This window comes from Musca autumnalis, unplaced genomic scaffold (genome assembly GCF_047663935.1).
Source record: "Musca autumnalis isolate F117 unplaced genomic scaffold, ASM4766393v1 scaffold_3, whole genome shotgun sequence".
NCBI lineage: Eukaryota > Metazoa > Arthropoda > Insecta > Diptera > Muscidae > Musca > Musca autumnalis.
The window spans coordinates 192348301-192371423 of NW_027411866.1; the positions used below are offsets into that span (position 1 = coordinate 192348301).

Consider the following 23123-nt stretch of genomic DNA (forward strand, 5'->3'; position numbering starts at 1 on the left):
ATCCGTTTATTTTTGTCGGTTTTTTTTTTTTGGTGTTTTTCACTACGACATGGTTTGAGTGCAGGACTCTGGTTTATAAAGGAGGCGTTGCTGTTGTTATTTCTCCTTTTATTTTGAATAATTTGCAGCCATAAAATATGAAATAAGCCAACATCTGTTGCAAGAAATTGTTTTCAAAGCCACGTCATCATCCATATTTGCTTAAGCAAAATATGCGCGATGCATCCTTTGAATGGCAAAAAAAATGTATTAAGCAAAAAATTTAAATTTTTTAATTGAATTAAAAACAAAAAATTAAGAAAGTCTGGTTCTGGAAATGCTTTAGTTAGGGATACAAAATATTAGACGTTATACACATTTATTTTTAAGAGTACATTTCCAACCATTCGACCATTTATTTTCTCCCTCCGTTTTCTTCCTTGTTGACTTATCGCTCTGCGTACTAGGGATAGGTAAGTCGACTTTCGGTTAATCGATTAATCGACTTTTTGCAGTCAAAAATCTAAAAAATCGTAGTCGACTTTTGTCTGTAGCGAAAATCGCATAATCGATTATCTTGTGATCGATTTTCGAGTTTGCCCATAGATTGTGGACTTGGCGGTTTTACACTTTTGGCGGTTTTACAGTTTTTCGAACATCGACGAATAGTCGATTATAATCGATTTTCTGCGGTTATGAACAAGTTGAAAGTCGAGTTTTCAGACAACTGAAATAATCACAAGACCGAAAAATCGAATTTTTAGTTTTAGACCAAAATCGAAAACCGAAAAATCGATCATTGCTTTCCATTACCTATCCCTACTGCGTACACCACCAAGAAGCTCGTGTTATATCCTTTCTAGGATATCATCCATTATTCCTTCTCATGAAATGCGCCTGACGTTTAACTATGTTGGAGTTTGTATATAACCGGTGAAGTTCGCAGTTCATACGAAGGCGATTTTCACCATTAACAATCCCTATTTCAATGATGGAGGGTATGGACAATTTGATACGGTAAAAAAATTTGCCTCATTGAAATAATGGTTCAGACAATTTCCATAATGTTTTGACTTCCTGAGGGAATGGACCAAAAGCTTTAAAAAGCCCTTCCGGCACAAACTAAAGTGCAGTACACATTATCAGTTTTGAATGTCGATTTTTCGCAATTATAGATAACTGTCCAACCGTCCAGCAACCACAAAATATTTTGAACGGCCACAGTAGCAAGCAACCGCAAAAAATGCATCTCCAACACACACAAAAAGCTTTCAAAGTTTTCATATATGAGCTTTTTTGAAAAAAAATTTGGAGTCACTTTAAGCACATATATGGCTCAAAATAGCTTTAAAACCACTTGACATATCCAAAATGATATAAGCTTTTGTTTCTCACCAATTTTATCGCCATATCATAACTTATATATAATTTTATATCATACATAACTTTATTCCATATGTCATATAAATTGAAAGTAATTTGTGCGGCACATTTTTTAATATTTAAATGGAATATAAGTTATTTTATTTATAAATAGGTCATGCATCAGGAAATATTTTTTTGAGAAAAATTTTTTTTTTGTTTCATAGGATTTTCCAAAAAATCATTTTTTTAAAGTGGTTGGTGCGTGACCTTTGCATTAATAGGCAAAAGTTCATTCATTCTCTCTACAGGAAATCATTTTTGAAAAAACGGATCAAAAATTCATAACCCTAATGTTCACTTGCTCTCACTGGCTATCTCTAACATATACACACATTTAAAAATGGTGGTGGTTTATTGAAATGCATAGAAATACTAAACACAAAAGCAACAACAGACACAAATGTATATAAAAGTGCCAAAGAAATTCATAATAGACTTTAATAGAAGAAAAACGATTGAAATCTTCTATATATATAAAAATGGTGTAAAAAATGTATAGTAATTCATAAAATTAGAACGGCTAGGCAAATTTCTGTAAAATTTTTTGCCAGTTATTCGTATTTTCGAGGAGAAGGTCTTTACGGAAGAAAATTTTGGAAAATCTCTCTGAAAAAGTCGGAAATTTTGACAAATCGAAAATTGAGTGTTTGTATGAAATTTTATTCCTTAATAGCGAGACGAAGTTCGCCGGGTCCGCTAGTTATTTATAAAATGGCACACTTTCAAAAAGAAAACCAGAACCAGAGAACCAGAACCTGCTAACTGAAATAATACGAACGAACATATGCATTGCTACAACAACTGGTCATTGCATAGATACAACAACAACTATATGTCATTGGTCCAACCATTACACATCGTTAAATTTCTCGCAAATTATATCAAGTTTAAAGTTTGGTCTGTTCTTCGGAGTCACTGCAAGCAAATATATAATTCAACAGAAGCTTTAGAGCCACATATAAATTTAAATATTGGCGTTGTCATTGAAGAGGATGAATCTCAGTGAGAGGTTGTCCTTCTTGCGGCTAGAGTTGTATAAGTCTAGCAAATCACATGCTCGGACAATGCTGGTTGGAGATTCAATTTTTTCGGTGGTTCTCTACATTCATTTTAGAGCTTGTGGGTACTCAATCAGAGCTTCAGATTATACGCAACCTGTTCCGTGTTTCAGCCATCAGGATAAACGCAAGAAAAGCTAAACTGGCTCAGCTTTAAGGACTTTCACTCCTCTCAGTAAAATGACGGAAGTCACAAATGTGGTGGTTGGGAAACATCACGTCATCTCTCAAGCCACGTGTTTCCTTAATTTAATTTTTTCCATTGGTGAAGGCTGCATTCTATTGAGCATAATTTCCCATCAAATACTGCACAAAGAAGTACTCGATGTATGGTGATTTAGTCTACCGATGGAGCTCGTCCTCCACGACAACGCGAAGAACGGTGGGGGTAGCAGCTATTCCTTAGTGTTGGTGAGATCATTACCATTTTAGAATACTTTGGAATATATATCGTCGGTGTCATGCTTAAGTGTTCCATACGCCATTTTTGACTTTTTGAGATATATGTCCCCAGGGTTTTCGCAAATGCTCTTTCTGAATTTTTGGTCGGCTTTTTCCTATCTGCTCTAGTTTCCCAGATATCAATGTTTCGGCCCGAAAGCTTATGTTCTTTTCAGGTATGAAATTAATATTTTTATTACTTACAAACTTAAAAACACATTCCTAAAATCTGAACTTAAATTTTCGACTTAGAAGGTTTGAATTTATTGAGGTAAAGATGGGAAAATTTATTTGTCACTTTGTTCCATGTGATTTACAATATTTTGTATTTGTGTCATAAGTGTGGATATGGAACAAATCGTCAAAAATGTTATTTTTAAAAAAATCTCTATGGGCCATTATTATATGTGTTCTTTTACTATCTGATGGATTTAAAAATGCAAAATAAACTAATTTGGAGGCATTAAAAGTATAATTTTCACATTGAAAGTTCATGACAAGAAGCTCATCCTTGAAATTCAATCATCACTTTTAACTTTAAATCTGTTCGGTAAATCCAAACTAGAACAAAATAAGACTTATAATAATGGGGGTATAACTATTTGGGCTGACATAGGGGATGGAATATACCAAGGAACGGTCCTGACCGGCATGGCAAAGCCCAGGATTTATCTTTGTCCCTCTTTCATCTCAAGTGCACACTGAACACCCCGTGGTGTCACCGCGCGTTCACCCATAAGAACGTTAAAAGCCTACTATAAAAAAACGAAAAGAAAAGAAAAGCAAACCCCTCTAAAGTTGACGAACCCCGCAAACGTTTTAAGGACCATGATCTGCGAATCTGCACCTGGAATGTTCGCACTCTTTATAGGGAAGGTGCAGTTTACGCATTGGCAGATGTACTTGAAAAGTACAAGGCCGACATTACTGCCATACAGGAAATACGATGGAACGGAAAAGGCGTCACAACAAAACCTAAAGGTGATGCTCTGACATTATAGCTGCCATGACACAAAGTATGAGTTTGGTTGCGGATTTGTAGTTGGTCGTAGGTTAAAACATCTGGTCTCAAGCTTCACCCCAGTTAATGAAAGACTCGCTGCAATTCGATTAAAAGCAAAATTCTTTAACATGAGCTGTATTTGCGCTCATGCTCCCACTGAAGACACGGACGAACAGACCAAAGATATATTTTACGAGCGCTTAGAAGAAACTTATGACCGTTGCTCTGCCCATGACATTAAAATTATACTAGGCGATTTTAATGCTAGAATTGGAAAGGACAATATCTTTGGCCCAACAGTCGGGAAATTCAGTTTCCACAGTGAAACATCTGACAATGGTATGAGGCTGATAGACTTTGCAGCTTCAAGAAACATGGTAGTTAGCAGTACCCGATTTAAGCATCTCGATATTCATAAGGGCACCTGGCTGTCGCCAGATCAAAGAACAAGAAATCTAATTGATTACGTTGTGATAGAGTGATAGATGGAAGACATGCATCATGCGTGTTGGATGTACGATCGTTCCGAGGTGCAAACATAGACTCGGACCACTACCTTGTTGCAGCAAAGGTACGTACTAGATTAAACGTAGCAAACAAAGTGCGAACAGACACAACACGGAAGTTGGACATCGGTAAGCTGCAATCACAACAGATAGCCTCAGCATATTCCACTCAGCTGGCCCAACTGCGTAATCAAAGCACTCCTCGACCCGATAACATATCAGGACAATGGCAAAACATTGCCACTCCATGCAAACAGCCGCAAAATCAGTACTTGGATACCAGAGACCTTCACAAAGGAATCCATGGTATTACCAGGAGTGTCGTGCTGCTACCGAAGAGAAAAATGCGGCATATAGGGCTACTTTACAATCAGTAGCAACGCGTAGCGCACGAGAGAGGTATCGGGAGAATAGGAGAAACGTCTTTTCCACAAGAAAAAGAGAGATGGTGTAACGTGGTTTTGTCGTCGGCTGGGGTAAGCTCAGTCGCGTCCGGGGTCTCCATAAGGACCCACTAAACCTTACGAAATGAGAAGACTAGTATTCTCCCTTTCCTGGGGGCTAAATCGGGGATTTATTGAATAAATACTAATTTACAATCTACTTGTGTTCAAATACGATAAGAATGAATTCAATGGTATATATATTTAGATTAATAGTTGGCGTTGGATTATGCAGACTCGCTGGGATTTGGCAGCTGAGGAGCTCGTGTTGAGTTATCGGCTTCTTCTACGAGGGAAACGGTGTTGTTTGTGTTTGGTGTTCGGCTACAGATGATCGGGAAGACGAGGAATTCGGTGTTCGGCTACAGATGATCGGGATGACGATGTATTCGGTGTTCGGCTGTAAATGATCGGGAAGACGAGGAATTCGGTGTTCGGCTACAGATGATCGGGATGACGATGTATTCGGTGTTCGGCTGTAAATGATCGGGAAGACGAGGAATTCGGTGTTCGGCTACAGATGATCGGGATGACGATGTATTCGGTGTTCGGCTGTAAATGATCGGGAAGACGAGGAATTCGGTGTTCGGCTATAGATGATCGGGAAGACGAGGAATTCGGTGTTCGGCTATAGATGATCGGGAAGACGATAAATTCGGTGTTCGGCTACAGATGATCGGGAAGACGATGAATTCGATGTTCGGCTACAGATGATCGGGAAGACGATGAATTCGGTGTTCGGCTGTAGATGATCGGGCAGACGATGAATTCGGTGTTCGGCTGTAGATGATCGGGAAGACGATGAATTCGGTGTTCGGCTACAGATGATCGGGAAGACGAAGAATTCGGTGTTCGGCTACAGATGATCGGGAACGCAGTGGGTTCGGCTGTTGATGTTCGGGAATACGATGGGTTGTCGGCTTCGGAGCTCGGCTGATTACGTTCGTGAATACGATGGATGTCGGCTTCGGAGCTCGGCTGTTGATGTTCGGGAATACGATGGGTGTCGGCTTCGGAGCTCGGCTGTCGATGTTCGGGATAGCGGTGTGTTCGGCAGTCGGCTGCTGGTGTTCTGGAATTCAACGGGTTCGGTGTTCGGTTGGTGATGTTCGGCAACACGATGGGCTCGGCAGTCGGATGTTGATGTTCGGGAGTACGATGAATGTCGGCTTCGGCGCTCGGCTGTTGATGTTCGGGAGTTAGTCTAGGCTACGATCTAGTATCTACCATGCGCTACTGAGTACGGAACAGCTGACCCGAAGGCCCTGTGGAACAGCTGGCACGAAGGCCCTGTGGAACTGCTGACCCGAAGGCCCAGTGGAACTGCTGACCCGAAGGCCCAGTGGAACAGCTGACCCGAAGGCCCTGTGGAACTGCTGACCCGAAGGCCCAGTGGAACAGCTGACCCGAAGGTCCTGTGGAACTGCTGACCCGAAGGCCCAGTGGAACAGCTGACCCGAAGGCCCTGTGGAACTGCTGACCCGAAGGCCCAGTGGAACAGCTGACCCGAAGGCCCTGTGTATGTATCAGCCACCACAACTTAATGGGTAGCTCTCAAAAAGTATTCCCAACACTAGGCACCGAGGCGTAAGTTGGCGGACTTAGAGCAACCTTTTGTTCCAGCCCGTGTAGCAAACTCCCTGCAGTAGTAAGCTCGCCATTCTCAAGTAAACCTGAAATACTTTAGTGGCTTGGAGTACAGAGTAAATGAGAATTATTCACAGTGTGCGTTAAAATTGTAACTGCGAAACTACACCGGAATTGAATTCTCCTTTGGGTTACATCTTAAAACACAACATGTAAGTGGATGAAATGTAATGACTGCTGCCTATTGAATGGCTGTTCTGTATGTCTGCAGTGTATTGGGTGGTAGCCGGTATTGTGTTGTTGTACTATGTATGTACGTGATAGTATTGTCACGTTACAATGGAAAAGCGGGAGTGTGAACAAATCGAGATGTACAGGAGACAGAATGAAGTCCGAAAATTCTACCAAAGAGTGAAACATCAAACTGATGGCTTTGGAACTGACACATCCTCCTGTAGAGACCAGCAAAGTACTCTGGTAACTGATACAGATAATATGCTAAGGATATGGAAATAGCATTTTTCCAAACTGTTGGTATCCAATAGTAGCGAATTAGACGAAGATACCACAGATCCAATACCAGAAGATCGTATTGAATGTATACCACCCGGCCAAGATGAGGTAAAGACAGCAATAAACCGACTGAAGAATAATAAGGTAGCAGGAGCTGATGGCCTACCAGCCGAGCTGTTTAAAACCGGAGCCGACACGCAGATAAGGTGTATGCATCAGCGAGTTAGCTCCATCTGGCAGGAAGAACGCGTACCCGACGATTTGAACCTGAGCATCCTGTGTCCCGTCTATAAGAAAGGAGATAAGACTTTATGCTCCAACTATAGGGGCATACGTCTTCTCCCTATCGCCTACAAGATAGTGTCAGGGATATTGTGCGAACGACTAAAGCCCATGGTCAACGAAATAATTGGACCATACCAATGCGGCTTTAGACCTGGCAAGTCCACCATTGACCAGATATTTACCCTGCGGCAAATCCTGCAGAAGACCCAAGAGATGCAGATCGACACCTACCACCTTTTTGTCGATTATAAAGTAGCCTTCGACAGCCCGCTACGTTCAAAGGCATTCCAAGCCATGTCTGAATTTGGTATCCCCGCAAACCTCATTAGGCTGTGTAAAAAACCCTAACTGACAGAAGATCTTCATTTAAAATATGGAAGAACCTCTCCGAAGAGTTTTGTACCAAAAGAGATTTCAGGCAAGGAGACATCCTTTCGTGTGATCTTTTTAACATCCTGCTAGAAAAGGTTATACGAGAGGCAATCGTCAAAAGAAGTGGCACAATCTACACCAATAGCCACATGTTACTTGCTTATGCTGATGATATAGACATCATTGGACGATCAGTAAAAGAAGTAACCGATACCTTTATGAAGGTGAAGCAGAATCTACTAAAGTGGGTCTGGCGGTAAACGGCGAGAAGACCAAGTTCATGGTGTCGACGCGCAATGCGTCCATTGAGATCGGACCAACTGTTGAAGTTGGTTCCTATAATTTTGAGGTAGTAAAAGACTTCGTATACCTCGGCACCGTCGTAAACACAACAAACGACATCAGTTGTGAAATAAAAAGAAGAATTGTATTGGCCAACAGATGCTACTTTGGCAGATGCTACTTGGTAAGCACTTTAAAAACAAAGCCACAACTCGTCAAACAAAAATAATATAGTTAAATGTATCGGGATGCAACGTAATAAGAATGAGCGATGATGAACCCGCTAAAAAGGCGTATAAATTCGGGACGCATGGTGGTGCACGCAGAATTGGCAGGACAAAGAATAGATGGCGCAAACATGTGGATGAAGAGATGACAAGGCGCGGTATTCCAGAAAGCGAAGCAATAAACAGAGAGAATTGGAGATCTTTTCTTAGTTTGGTCTATGGAACAAATGTTCCGTAATGGGCCAGCTAAGTAAGTAATAACTATTTTATTCCAACAGATATTCCTGTAACTTTTGGCATAGGTGTTCTATATACTATTACTAGTAAATCTAGTAAAAAACGTAAATATTTTCTTCACTCACTCCCAAGTAGTTGTGACGCAAACATGGTGAAAATGGTGTATGGAACGCTTAAGCATTACATCGACGATATGGCAACCTACAGAACTATATTCCATAAAAAAAGATTTTCTTAAAAAAATAATAGTTTAATTATAATAGCGACCGCAGGGACTACCTTCAGTGAAAATTTCAAAAAAAGTCTGAGATAGTGTCATGTAATGCCTTTGAACGTACGTACATTAGGGTTATGACATTTTTACATTTTTTCTCAAAAATGATTTCCTGTAGTGGGAGTGAATGTAGTTTTACCTGTTAATGCTAAAAGAACGTTCATTCCATTTTACTATAAAAAAGGTTCCACACAAACCACATTGAAAAAATATTTTGTTGAAAAAATACAATAAAATGAAAAAAAAAGCTCAAAAAATTATATTGTATTTTATATGATATATGAAATAATAGTATATATGATATAAAATGATATATATGTAATATGTTGATATAATTAGTGACAAAAGGTTATGTCATTTTGGTTATGTCGTGTGCCCCTAAACCTTGTTTTCAGTTAAATACCTGGCTTCAAAAAATTGTCCAAAGTTCTGAAAAATAAAAACTTTAAAAGGGATTCGAGGTTGTAAAAAAGTCATAACCCTAAGGTACATATATGGCTGTCGACCCTTACGGTGGACAATAATATATTATAATTATCAATTTATTATTTCGAGTCTTTTCCAGAACTTTCTATAAAGTGATGATCTGTTCAATGGCAGTAGGGTTTTTGGAAACTTACAAAAAATTAGTCTTCCTTGCAATCACTTTTTTCCTGGATTGAATTTGTCGAGTTATGATAGACGACAAATATTAAATTTACAAAATTGTGTTACAGCATTAACATTAAACATTTGTGACATGAAACGGGAGTGTTTATTTTTTTGTTGGCACCATCAAACTGACAGAAGTCCTTGACAAAAGCAATGTAGCCCACCAAAAAACTGGCAAGCGAAAAAATATGTCCTGATTTCATGTACTTCTTTTTTTACTATAATCCGACAGCAATTGTATTGCATTGAATAAACAGGACAACAGCAAAACGATCAAAAAAGACATTATTTTTGCAATGATAAAATTGAGGATGATGATGGAGATTTAATTTTTTGTTAATGGAAACCTTGAAATTTCAGTTGCAGGCACTGTCAAAATATGGAAGAACGTTTTTTCGTATTTCGGTTGACTTTTGAGGCAAATGTACACATATAAACAAATTCGCATTACATAAAGCGATGAAATATCTAAATAGCAATTTCATAAAACTAATTTTAAATAAATAGTCTATTGTAATCCATTTAAACATTATTTTCATAAATAATTTTGATCTTTTCAGCCACCAAAGCCAAAGAAAGGAAAGAAGGGCAAGGCCAAACCAAGTGAGTATGAACATTTTTCTAAGTATTTAAAGCATTAAAAAAAATAATAATAAAAATCCTTAATACTAAAATCCTTAAAACTAATATTGGATATGAATTAACGAAAAGTTTTATTAATAGATTAAATTAATAAAAAAAAATATCAATAATTTATATTATGAACAAAATGCTCCATAAAGAAATCAAAGAGATCTTAAATTTTTTTACAATAAGAATTCTACTTAAATTCACCAATGACATTTAGTTGATATTACTTGAAGAAAAAGTTTCACCCAATTTTTTGTTAAAGCTCTTCGAAATATTTTGAAATAGCAAAAAAAAAAAAATAAAGTGCAACATAATTGTTTTATTGTGGCATTACTGGCGAACAAATGCTTTAACAACGACATGAAAAAACTTTGAACTAACCAAAAAAGCAGTCAACAGAAACGGAAAGTAGAAAGTGCAGAACCAGAGATGACAACAAAAACGAATGAAACATTTCAAAAACAAAATGTTCTATTCCTATTTGTTTCTGATAATAATGTTGTCCATGTTTGAGTGTTATTGTTATCAGGCCATGAAGTATTTTGTTTTCTTTTGTTATGACAACGTTTAATAGGGTGGTTAGACAGCCCAATATTCGTTGAACTTTTTAAATAGTGGGTTAAGATACATACATTGATTATAATTAATTAGTCCTATAGGGCTACAGAGTGTTTATGCTAGACCGTCCCAAAATTAAAACAAGATTTTTTATTAAAATGCATATCCTCAATTTTTTTATTTGATAGATAAATATGAAAATTGCGGCGCACAATGGTTCAGGAATCGATTTTCCTGGCCAAAAATCAAAATTTTGTTTTGTCAAAGATATTTAATTTCTATATGGGATTCGATAGTAAACATATTGAAACTAAGGAGACCAACAAATTAGGTCAAAATATTGAAAGGTGTGGGCGTCGTGTGCCCCTAAAGACGAAGATTTTCCCCATTTTTCGGAAATATGTATGTAGTATTTCTGGAAAACTATAACATATATTGTGTTCATTGTTTTTTTTTTTTGTAAGGTTGGTAGGGTTGTGGTCTTTAAAAGTCGTTTTAGTAAATTACCGTAGCGTTTGCACAACATGAGCTATTTTGTTTTTCCTCAGGTATTAAATTTTAGGAAATTCCAAATTTAGTGGACTAGAACTTTTGTTGAACAACATGGAACAAAGTTCTGTTTTCACAGAAAGATGCCCGAGAGTCTCCTCTTTCAGCCGATATATACTTTTGTATCCGTTCCGTCCGTTTAACACTTTTTTCAATTTATTGAAATTACATGGGTAAAAATGTGCGTTTTTCTAAAATGTTTCCATATGAATTACAGCTTTTTGACACAAATTTAAATTTTTTTGTTATGAGTTATATAAGTTATATGAGTTATATAAGTTTTATGAAACCCCAAGAAGTATTTTTAAATGGTTTTATTTAGCTCACCCCGTTTGTTTTTATACCCTCCACCATAGGATGGGGGTATATTAAGTTTGTCACTACGTTTGTAACTACTCGAAATAATCATTGTAGACCCCACAAAGTATATATATTCTTGATCAGCGTGCAATTCTACATCGATATAGCCATGTCCGTCCGTCTGTCCGTCTGTCCGTCTGTGGAAATCACTCTAGCGTCCGAACGGATTGACGTAGGTTGATGAAATTTTGGGAAAATATGTTATATTTACGTAGGACTTTTGGTATTGAAAGCGGGCTATGTAGGTCCACGCTTTCGTATAGCCCCCATACAAAATGACGCGTGACGCGTCGTCGTTTTAAGGAATTTTTAAGATATTTGGCCCATTTTACCACCGAATTGGTTGTAATTTGGTACTTTGTGTCTCCAGAGGCCAAGAAATATTCCTACCAAAGTTGGGTTATATAGGTCCACGTTTTGGTATAGCCCCCATATAAGGCCCCATATAAAGTACGCGTCATTTTAATATACTTTGAATGTATTAGACCCATTTGACCACAGAATTGGTTGTAATTTGGTATTTTGTGTCTTCAGAGGCCAGAAAACATTCCTACCAAAGTTGGGTTATATAGGTCCACGTTTTGGTATAGGCCCCACATAAGGCCCCTTATAAAGTACGCGTCATTTTTTAATATATTTTGAATGTATTAGACCCATTTGACCAAAGAATCGGTTGCAACTTTGTATTTTGTGTTTCCAGAGGCTAAGAAACATTTCTACCATAAAATGTTTATATAGGTCCACGTGTTGATATAGCCCCCATAATACAATATCTCCCGATTTTCGATATTTTGAACGTTTTAGCCTCATTATCACACCGATATGGCTGAAATTTGGTATTTAGTCTTCTTTAGGCGTATAAAACTTTCCTCCAGAAATTTGTAGGTATAGGTCCACGCCATCATATAGTCCCCATAGAACGGAATCTTCAGAATTTCGGTATTTTGAAGGTTGTGGCCACATTAATCCACCGAAATGGCTGAAATTTGTGGTGGAGGGTATAAAAAGTTCGGCCCGACCGAACTTAACGCTTTTCTTACTTGTTTTATTTATTATTTATTCTTGGGTCAAATTTAGTAATTCAAATTTCACCCTCTTCCTGTCAACCGATTAATCTGAAATTTTGTATAGACTTTGGATTTTGGTGACAATACAATTATATTTATTCATTATCATTATAAATTCAAGATGGCGGCCGCTACAAAATAGCGGATAACGTAGGTTTTATCAATCCCATCAATATGGGTATCAAATGAAAGGGCTCAACAAGCTCAACAACAATATACTATAAAAATTTAAATCCAAGATGGCGGCCGCTACAAAATGGCGGATAACGTAGGTTTTATCAATCCCATCAATATGGGTATCAAATGAAAGTGCTCAGCAAGCAGAATACAATATACTACAAAAAATTGAAATCCAAGATGGCGGCCGCTACAAAATGGCGGATAACGTAGGTTTTATCAATCCCATCAATATGGGTATCAAATGAAAGGGCTCAACAAGCAGAATACAATATACTATAAAAAATTGAAATCCAAGATGGCGGCCGCTACAAAATGGCGGATAACGTAGGTTTTATCAATCCCATCAATGTACTATATAAAGTTAAAATCTAAGATGGCGGCTTCTACAAAATGGCGTATAACTTAGGTTTTATCAATCCCCTCAAAATGGGTATCAAATGAAACGTCTCAACAAGTAGAATACAATTTACTATGCAAAATTGAAATCTAAGATGGCCGCCGCTACCAAATGGCTGATAAAAATTTTTTATCAATCCCACCAATATGGGTATCAAATAAAAGGGCTTGACAAGAAGAATACAGTGCACTATACAGTACATCTTATACACCCGAAAGCCATACAGTTTCCAGCTAAGTACAATTACGGGACGGCTGAAAGAAGAATGTTGCCTTTAATACTATCATGGGCTTCTACTATACATAAAATGCAGGGCAGCACTGTGGATCACGCAGTCGTATACTTAGGTGCGAAACTGTTTGAAGAAGGGCAAGCCTACGTGGCTCTTAGTAGAGTAAGATCTTTGCAGGGACTACTTATAGAGGAGTTGGACTGCAATAAACTAACGGGCAAGAAACCTTGCAATAATGAAGCACTAAACGAACTAAACAGAATGCGAAATAAAAACTAGAAAATAAAAATAGGTAAAAAACTTTTTAAGTTAAACGGTTTTATGTTAAACATACATTGCAATGTTTAAGATAAATGTACTAAAAACCAAAAAATAATAAAATAGATACAGTCGTGGGAATTATAAACATATGCATAGACTAGACTAAAATAAAACCGTGGGGCACGTCAATTGTCTACAAATTATCGACTTAATGTGCGATAGAAGAATCGTTTAATTCGTCGTTAGGCAGTTGGCTCGCAGACGGTGAGGAAATTACTATTTCTTGCTCATGGAAATTCCAATAGTTATACACTCCATGTAAATAAAAGAGATATTTCAACTAGTTTATCGTTGGACATTCACACTGCTGCCTGCCGAGGAAGCGTTTCACTGCTCGTAGTTTGTTTTTAATCGACAAAGTACTACCCGCTCACCACTATGAAACCCTAAAAAAAATCGAGCTTGCTAGCTTGTTTCCACATTCTAGCCCTACTTATCACACGTCCATCGTTGTCGGTTGAACAACTGCCTAATTATAGTGTAACATTACAAAACAAACATTTTAATCAACGATTGTAGACAATTGACGTGCCCCACGGTTTTATTTTAGTCTAGTCTATGCATATGTTTATAATTCCCACGACTGTATCTATTTTATTATTTTTTGGTTTTTAGTACATTTATCTTTAACATTGCAATGTATGTTTAACATAAAACCGTTTAACTTAAAAAGTTTTTTTACCTATTTTTATTTAATTTTTCAACAAATTAAAATTAAAATTTAAAATTAAAATTTTTTTGTAAAATTTTTTTTTACAAATTTAAAACAAAAATTTCGGCATTTTTTCAATTTTTTTTTAGTTTTTTGGTAATTATATTGATTATTTGTTGGTGCTTGACCATCTTTAATACATAGGAAGATAAAAACACCACAAAACACTCATATTTTAATAAAAAAAAAATAGTTAAAAACTCAAAAGTTTAACTTTGACCTTGAATTTCTCTGCAACTACCAGACCGAATGACCGCTTCTAATTCGTCTGAAAGCTGATTGTGTTATCTGTCTAACAAAAAATTATGGAAATATCGCTATCCGTTTAAAAGTTACAGAATTTTGACCACGAAAAAACAACTCTGAATCACTGTGCGACGATCAGTTACCGTTAACACATGTCCCTGACCGTTCCTTATTTTTATAGTAATTTGTGTGAGGCCAAAGGTGATTTTTCACAAAATCGCTCTACAGGCTACACTTATTTTCCAATCGACAAGTCCATTGTTGTTGCTAAAAATTAATCCTACAAAAATTTGGGAAAATCGGTTAGAATTTTGTTATAGTTATTTGGGGCCCAAAATACCTAAATTTGGCAAAATTTGGAACTACATGCGATAGCTGATTTTTATATTTTTTTTTGTAGATTAATTAATAAATATGGCTTGTAGATTTCGATTTCATAAAAATTCACATTTGGCTATAACTATAATAGGTGATGAGACCATAAGTTATGAATTGAGTATAAGATTTGACCGAAAATTTACAAGTCGTAATATTTCTTTCAAACGTACAACAGTTGCTGATATCATTTTCGAACGTTTGGTAAATGTTTTTTCTTGTGTTTTTTGTTTGTTTCCCAAAAGTTCGAAAACGATATCACTTTCGAACATTTGGGGAATGTTTTTTTACATTTTTACTTCGGATTTTTTTGTTTCAAAAAATAATTTTATGTTGCTTGTATAAAATTTCCATTTGCATTTTTAAAATAATTTCGATATAAATGCAAACAATTCGAACTGAGAATTTTTTGAAAGTACAGACCCAAACGACAAGAAACCCTAGTTGGGTTTTGTTATGTCAGATCCAGCTGGGATTTTATGGCCCCATCTAAACATGGTTAAATATTGAGTTTTTAAAGAAATTGGGGGCTATATCTCTAAAACCAATGCGAATCTTCTTCTGACCTCTGAAGCAAATTTGTAGATAAAGACAAGAATAAAATATTTGGAGAAATATTTAACTCGTAAAACTACATTTATTGCCTCAAATTTCAAAATATACGCAAAAATTCTACAATTTTTTTACATTTCGCACCATATCTCCAAACCCGTTAATGTTTTTCTGAATATTTTCTTTTTTGAAAAATATTCCCTGGAATGTAAAAAACAACTCTTCAGAACATGTCATTGTTGTAAAATCTCTCTATGCCGTTGTTTTCAGTACATTTTTCAACGACGATTTAATAAAAATGTCAATAATTTAGTGAAATCCGAAATGCGAGAATAAACTGTTGGTGTGAACTGTGTTTGAAATACGTGTTGTAAAAGATATGATGCAAAATACCGCTGAAACAATATGAAGTAAGCATTTAGTTTCAGAATGTTCTAAAGAATTATTGATAACTTTATTTGGAAGATTTTACCAAAAGGTTACTTGGTTCAACTCCCAACAGTTTAGCCGATACTGACCAGAGTTTCAGCAATTATGTAAAATTTTCTATATTTTATAGATTTTGATGCCCTAGACGGAGTTTTTGTTACGTGGTTTTTTCAAAAGATAAGTTCTACTAGTTTAGGGCTACAATATTGCTAAAGACAGCAAGTCCAAATTCCTATTCGTTTCTGAGATAAAGGCCTGATAAATGCAAAAAAGTGTAGATTTAGCCCGGTATAGATGAGGCCATAAAATCCGAACTGGATCTGACAGGACAAAACCCTACTAGGGTTTTTGTAGTCTAAATATATATTTTCAAAAAATGTTGTTTGCATTTTCAGTGCTTCATAGTGTAATATAAACAACAAGTGTTGATAAATATAGCATATGGGTAGGCAGGGATGGCAACTATTCCGAGGTAAAAATCGCTACAGCCGCATACGCACCATAGGTTTGTAGCGACTTTTACCTTAAAACAGTTGACATGGATATCACATAGTGGTGGTTGTGTGGGTTCGAATCTTTGGCTTTCCCTTTTCACTTGGAAAAATAATAAACGAATGGCCTTCGCCTTAATAGACAAAATTTTCAAATAAAAAAAGTAAGTCAGTCAGCTTTGCCGACAGAGGTATACCCTCAGCCTGTGTATATTGAAACTATTTTTTCTCAAAGAACGTATGTACATATGTATTTAGGGGGGTTTAAAAATGTTGGGCGTATGAACCGACAAAAATGTTGATTAGGATTAAAGATCAAAAGTTTTGCGTGGGAGATACTTAAAGGAATGGATCGACATTGACTATTATGGAAGTGGATCTCCAGCCACTACAAATGGTGCCATAGGGGGTTTTTACAACCTTCGAGCTGTTTGCTCAAGAAATATAGACCTGCCCCTGAAAAAAAAATACCATTGTAATTGAGGCTGCGAATCCAAATTGCTTCAACAAAAATCAAAGTGATTCCATTGCTGGTCTTAAAGTGAACTTATCCGAAATTTTGTGTTGGAGGTACCGGATGGAGTTTACAAATATAGTCCATATTTGAACCTGATCTATATCTGGTAGATATATTAGGATGTGTAAAGTATGGACCAATTCGGTCACTCCCTTCAAGAGTTACCGTACGAACAAATTTTCCGCACATTTTTGAACTTTTGTGGGGGAGGTACCTTAAGAAGTGGACCGATATGGCTTATCTTCGAACTTAAACTATGTTTGGACTAAATATTACTAAGGCCATATTTTGGACCGAATCGGCAGATCCGTTAGAGAGTAATCGTGCGCTCCAACCACCTTAAACAGTGTAATGGGGTTTTTTGCAACTTGCAGGCCATTTACTCAGGAAGTGTGGACTTGAAGTAGTAGAAGTAGCTAAAACAAAAATCAAAGCGATTCGAGAACTGTTCCTAAACATATCCCAAATTTTGTGTGGGAGGTATCCGAAGGAGTGGACCGATATAACCCATCTTCGAAATTAAACTAAGTTTGGACAAAATATTACGAAGGCACATTTTGCCCGTAAGAAAGTGTATATGGGCAATATTATTGAAAATTTAACATCGTTGAAGCCAATGTTTACCCCTTTATAACTCGCGAATAGTGGTTGTATATTGTACAATTTAAATTCTTTTGGATAAAATGAAATGTTTTAAGACTTGGCAAAAAAAATATTGGCCTTCAAAGTTAATTTGCGTGGAAGCTGTGGCTATATTTATGTTAAAAAATGGGTAAAAATGGGTTGATTTGTGATTAAACCATTAAACCACATTTTTCCCGATTTTCCTGTCAAAGTGAAAGTAGAAGCCAACTAAATAAGGATCATCCCACCGATGTATAACTTTTCAAAATTTAATCTGCGTCTACCATTAAATGATGCTGACATTTTGAAGCCAGATTTGAAGTGTTTTTTGAAATTTTCTTATAATTTCGTTCCGCAAACAGGTTTTTTAAAAAATCATATATAGGAATGAAGAACTCACGATTCTGATTTATTTGATATATGTGTCGTAAATGTAGCCTACACAGCTTCAGAGAAATCTGTATCCAAATCAGTGACCTGCAACCGGTGCCAATTTTATGAATTGCGGTAGACACAAGAAAAAGCGATACTAGTACGCACCACCACTCTCTTTTTTGCTTTAGAATGTAATCAATATTCTGTTGAAAGTCAAACACAAACATTGCTGATTCATATTTAACGCATTGTATTGAAAGACTTTACTGCTCCGTACAAATTGCTACCTCTTGCTTGAATTGTTCGTGTTGACTTCGTTTCGAGTATACTTTATGCATACAACTAGCGAAAAGAAAAACAATCGAAAACACATAAAAAATCTAAACACATCAAATGAATCACATTATGTCCGCCTATGTACGTTCCCAGCAAACCAATCGTACCGACTTCGTAACGAAATCGGAACAAAATGTCGGACGTATTGTCCGAAATCGTAACGATATCTTAACGAAAGTTGTATGAAGTGGTTGACATAATTTCGGAACAAAATGTCGCAGCGACATCGGATCGATTTCGGTCCGATTTCGTAACGAAATCTGAAGAAAATCCTTAAGAAATTCGGAAAGGAAATTTCTATCCGACATTCGTTCCGAAATCTGAACGAAATCGGTACAAAATCTGAACTATTTCCTCTCCGAAAAATCGTTTAGAAATCGGAACGAAATCTGAACGACTTTGCTTCCGAAATTGTTCAGACGTGTCGGACATCAGACATTTGGTTTGCTGGGTTGTCGTAACACCAAAACAAACGCATTCTCTGTTTAGCTAACACAGCCTTTGTATAACACAACAACACACCTCTCTCATAAATTCCCCATATTTGTAGACAGCTATGTTTAGACCAGTGTTAATCACCACTGGGCTCGCGAGCCGTGTCTGTGTGAACACACAAATCTCAATTGTGGTGAGTTTGAACGTTACTCTCACCCACGATAATCTTCTTTGTTTTAGCAATGAATTAACGCACACGATGTTTATCTAGAGAGGGATAGATAATCTCGTGTGTGTGCCCAACACAAACGCAGCATTTGAATTTGTTGTTGCTGGTGAACACTGGTTTAGAGTCTAAGCCTTAGACAACTATGTTGTTATACCCTCCACCATAGTATGGAGGGTATATTAAGTTTGTTTTTCCGTTTGTAACGCGTTGAAATACTCATCCTATAAAGTATATATATTCTTGATCAGGGTAAAATTCTGAGTCGATCTGTGCACGTCCGTCCGTCCGTCCGTCTGTGGTAATCACTCTAGCATCCACAAAAATGGAGATAGAACGCTGAAATTTTGGGAAAATGCGTCTTTTGTTTGCAGGCAGGTCAAGTTCGATGATGGGCCATATAGGTCCACGTTTTGGTATAGCCCCCATATAACGGTACCCCCCGATTTACGGTATTTTGCAGTTTTTAGCTACATTTTCAGAGCGATTTAGCTATAATTTGACATTTGGGGTTCCTAAGTGTCAATAAACTTATATAACAAAAGTTGTGGACATAGGTCCACGTTTTGGTATAGCCCCCATATAACGGTACCCCCCGATTTACGGTATTTTGACGTTTTTAGCTACATTTTCAGACCGATGTAGCTATAATTTGACACTTAGGGTTCTTAAGTGTCAATAAACGTATGTAACAAAAGTTGTGGACATAGGTCCACGTTTTGGTATAGCCCCCATATAACGGTACCCCCCGATTTACGGTATTTTGCCGTTTTTAGCCACATTTTCAGACCGATTTAGCTATAATTTGACATTAAAGGTTCTTAAGTGTCAGTAAACTTATATAACAAAAGTTGTGGACATAGGTCCACATTTTGGTATAGCCCCCATATAACGGTACCCCCCGATTTACGGTATTTTGACGATTTTAGCTACATTTTCTGACCGATGTAGCTATAATTTGACATTTAGGCTTCTTAAGTGTCAATAAACTTATATAACAAAAGTTGTGGACATAGCTCCACGTTTTGGTATAGCCCCCATATAACGGTACCCCCCGATTTTCGGTATTTTGCCGTTTTTAGCTACATTTTCAGACCGATTTAGCTATAATTTGACATTTAGGGTTCTTAAGCGTCACTAAACTTATATAACAAAAGTTGTGGACATAGGTCCACGTTTTGGTATAGCCCCTATATAACGGTACCCCCGATTTACGGTATTTTGACGTTTTTAGCTACATTTTCAGACCGATTTAGCTATAAATTGACATTTAGGGTTCTTAAGTGTCAATAAACCTATATAACAAAACTAGTGAACATAGGTCCATGTTTTGGAATAGCCCCCATATAACGTTACCGCCCGATTTCAGGTATTTTGACGTTTAAATTTACATTTCTAGACCGAATTAGCTATAATTTGATATTTAGGGTTCTTAGTGACCAAAAAACTTATATTCGAAATAATTATGAACGTAGGTCCATGTTTTGGTATAGCCCATATAACGGTACCTCGGTATCCTACAAGTTTTAACCGAATTATCTGTAATTTGAACATTTGACATTTGAAATTTTTAGTGGTCACCACACCTCTCCACCAAAAATTGTCAAGAAAGGTCGATGTATTGATAAAGCTCCCATATAAAATACCTCCCGATTTTCAGTAATTTGATGATTTTAACTACAATATTAAACCGAACTAGCAGTAATTTGACATTTGAAGTTCTTAGTGGTCACAACACCTCTCCATAAAAAATTGTCAACATAGGTCCATGTTCGGATATAGCTCCCATATAACGGTACCTCCCAATTTTCAGTAATTGGCAATTTTAGGTTCAATTTTTAACCGAACTAACTGTAATTTGACATTTGTAGGTTGTAGTGGTCACCTGCATCTGCATGAACAATTTTCAACATAGCCCCAATATAACGATACTTCCCGATTTTCGGTACTTTGAGGATTTTACTTAAAATGTTTAACCAACGTAGGTCCATGTTTTGGTATAGCCCCAAAACAAACCTCCCGATTTTCCGTACCTTAGCTTTAGCTTTTTTTTTTTGACGAACTTTCTGTAATTTGAAATTTAAAAGCCAACAAAAATTCTGCAACAAAAATTGTTCATTTAAGTTCATATTTTCGTATAGCCCACATACCTCCGAACTAGCTGTTAATGACATTTGAAGTTCCCACGTTATGTACCGATTTTCGGTATTTTGAGGATTCTAGCTACAATTTTTAACCGAATTAGGAGTTATTTGACATTAAAGGCTCCCATCAAAAACTGTCAACATAGGCCCATGTTTTATTATAACCCCTATATAATGGAACCTCCCAATTTCTCGCCCACCAAAAATTGTGAAAATACATAGTTAGATATAGGCACCATAAAAAAGGGCCTCCCGAATGAAGAATTTTATGTACATTATCTGACATTTTAACGTACCCACTTAAAGTTGGGGACAGGAATGAAAACTAATTATTTCATTCTAGTTCAGAATATTTTATGGTGGAGGGTATGAAAAGTTCGGCCCGGCCGAACTTAACGCTTTTTTACTTGTTTTTGTTTTCAGTTCTCTCATACTTTATGCCTTGTAGGATTACTACTCTCTCTTCATGTGATGTTTGTTTGTACATTAACGATCACAGATTAGTAGTTTGTAGATCACATACATTTATGAATGAATCAAACCGATTGTTTGAGATAAGAAATGCATTCTTGTGGTAGTCATTGGCGTATGCTGATTTATAATGATTCAATTATGCTAACGGAAATTCTTTTGGTAAAATGAATGATTTGTTTACGAAATGATGCGATACACTACATAGTTGCGTTGATTCAACGCAGGCCTCTGATCCAAATACGAAAATTTTGTGCGAACAAATTTCTAAAAATCATATACCTATTTCGGGTCTACTTTGTGCAATTGGCATTCGATTTACTCGTGCATGATTGCAAATTTTGGATTTTTACGTTGCGGATCTAATAAATCATTACTCGTTAAAATCCATCTACTTAAACGCGAGATAGGAGAAATTCCAAGGTGGGAAAATCACCTAATATTGATTTTGAAAATATCGCGCATTTTATCGCGTACTCTGTCGGCCGCTTGTACTGCTATGAAAAAACTGCTGCACTAGTTTTTTCATAGCAGTACAATCTTCCTTTTTGCGGAAACGGAGATTTAAAAACTTCACTGATAAGGGAACTACATTCATTTTATCCCAAAAATAGTGTGTGATGCTACATCCACGGTTCTTGACTGATTGCCTTGAAATAGGTATATATCGATGCGGATTTTCATGGTGACACTAAAACCGGATGCGGAACGAAATTTTATGAACTTTGCGCAAATTAGCGATGTTTTATAGGTTTTTTAATGCTAAGATGCAGCCGATGTTTTTGATAATTACGCGATTTACACATATTTTAATAATGCATTAAGTTAAAGCGGTTTATTTGAACTCTATTTCCGTTAAGGAAGTCTAATGATTTATTTCAACAATCCGATAACTTTCCTCAATGGGAAACCTTCTATGTGAATGTAGATAAAGTAAAATCCGCCCATTTTCTTGGGAGTTTCAAGAAAAATAAAAGAAGTACTCCTATAGAATTTTTCCAATATTTTCAACTCTAGAATGCATGTGAAAACTATTATTCCAAACCAAACTTTGTTTTTTGTAACACCAATATGTGCTTATTTTGGCTATAATATCCTAACTACTATCCCGATGATTATAAGCTTGGTCTCATTTGATTCTACGTGAAGTCTTTCTTTAAAACTGTTACTTTTTTGTAATTTTTGACGGGTAAATGGACCTATATTTTTAAAAAATTCGGATTACATTTAAAATTTTTCCAATTTTTTGTAAATTCCGCGAATGCTGAGTAACATTTTACAAATATTATGCAATCCACCTATTGACGTCACTTCGTGATAACTTTTTAGTGACAATTGTGCTCAATAAAATAATTAGCGCTTTTATAATAATTTTTTCTTAAAAGCAGAAGTAAAACCGCGATAACATTTGTCCGCAACAACTAAAAATTTGCTCGCGAGCGGATTTGTACTGGGGAATTTTTTCTTAACCTATGTACCAAAAATCGTTAATGTAGCGCGAAAAGAAAAAATTCAATTTTTGGAAATGGAATATGAAATAATTGGCAACATTTCCCATATACCCTCGTTAGCATAAATGCTGAGGGTATAATTAATATTAAATAAAGACGAAC

The 23123-nt window shown here is 36.5% G+C and overlaps 1 protein-coding gene across 1 annotated transcript in view; it reads left to right on the forward strand.

Moving 5' to 3' along the window:
- The window catches only part of Gas8 (Growth arrest specific protein 8), a 57467-nt gene that overhangs the window by 16700 nt on the left and 17644 nt on the right, over positions 1-23123 (forward strand). The window contains exon 2 of the mRNA XM_073972528.1: positions 9844-9886. Coding sequence (XP_073828629.1) covers positions 9844-9886 — 43 coding nt within the window. The remainder of the gene's footprint in view (positions 1-9843; positions 9887-23123) is intronic.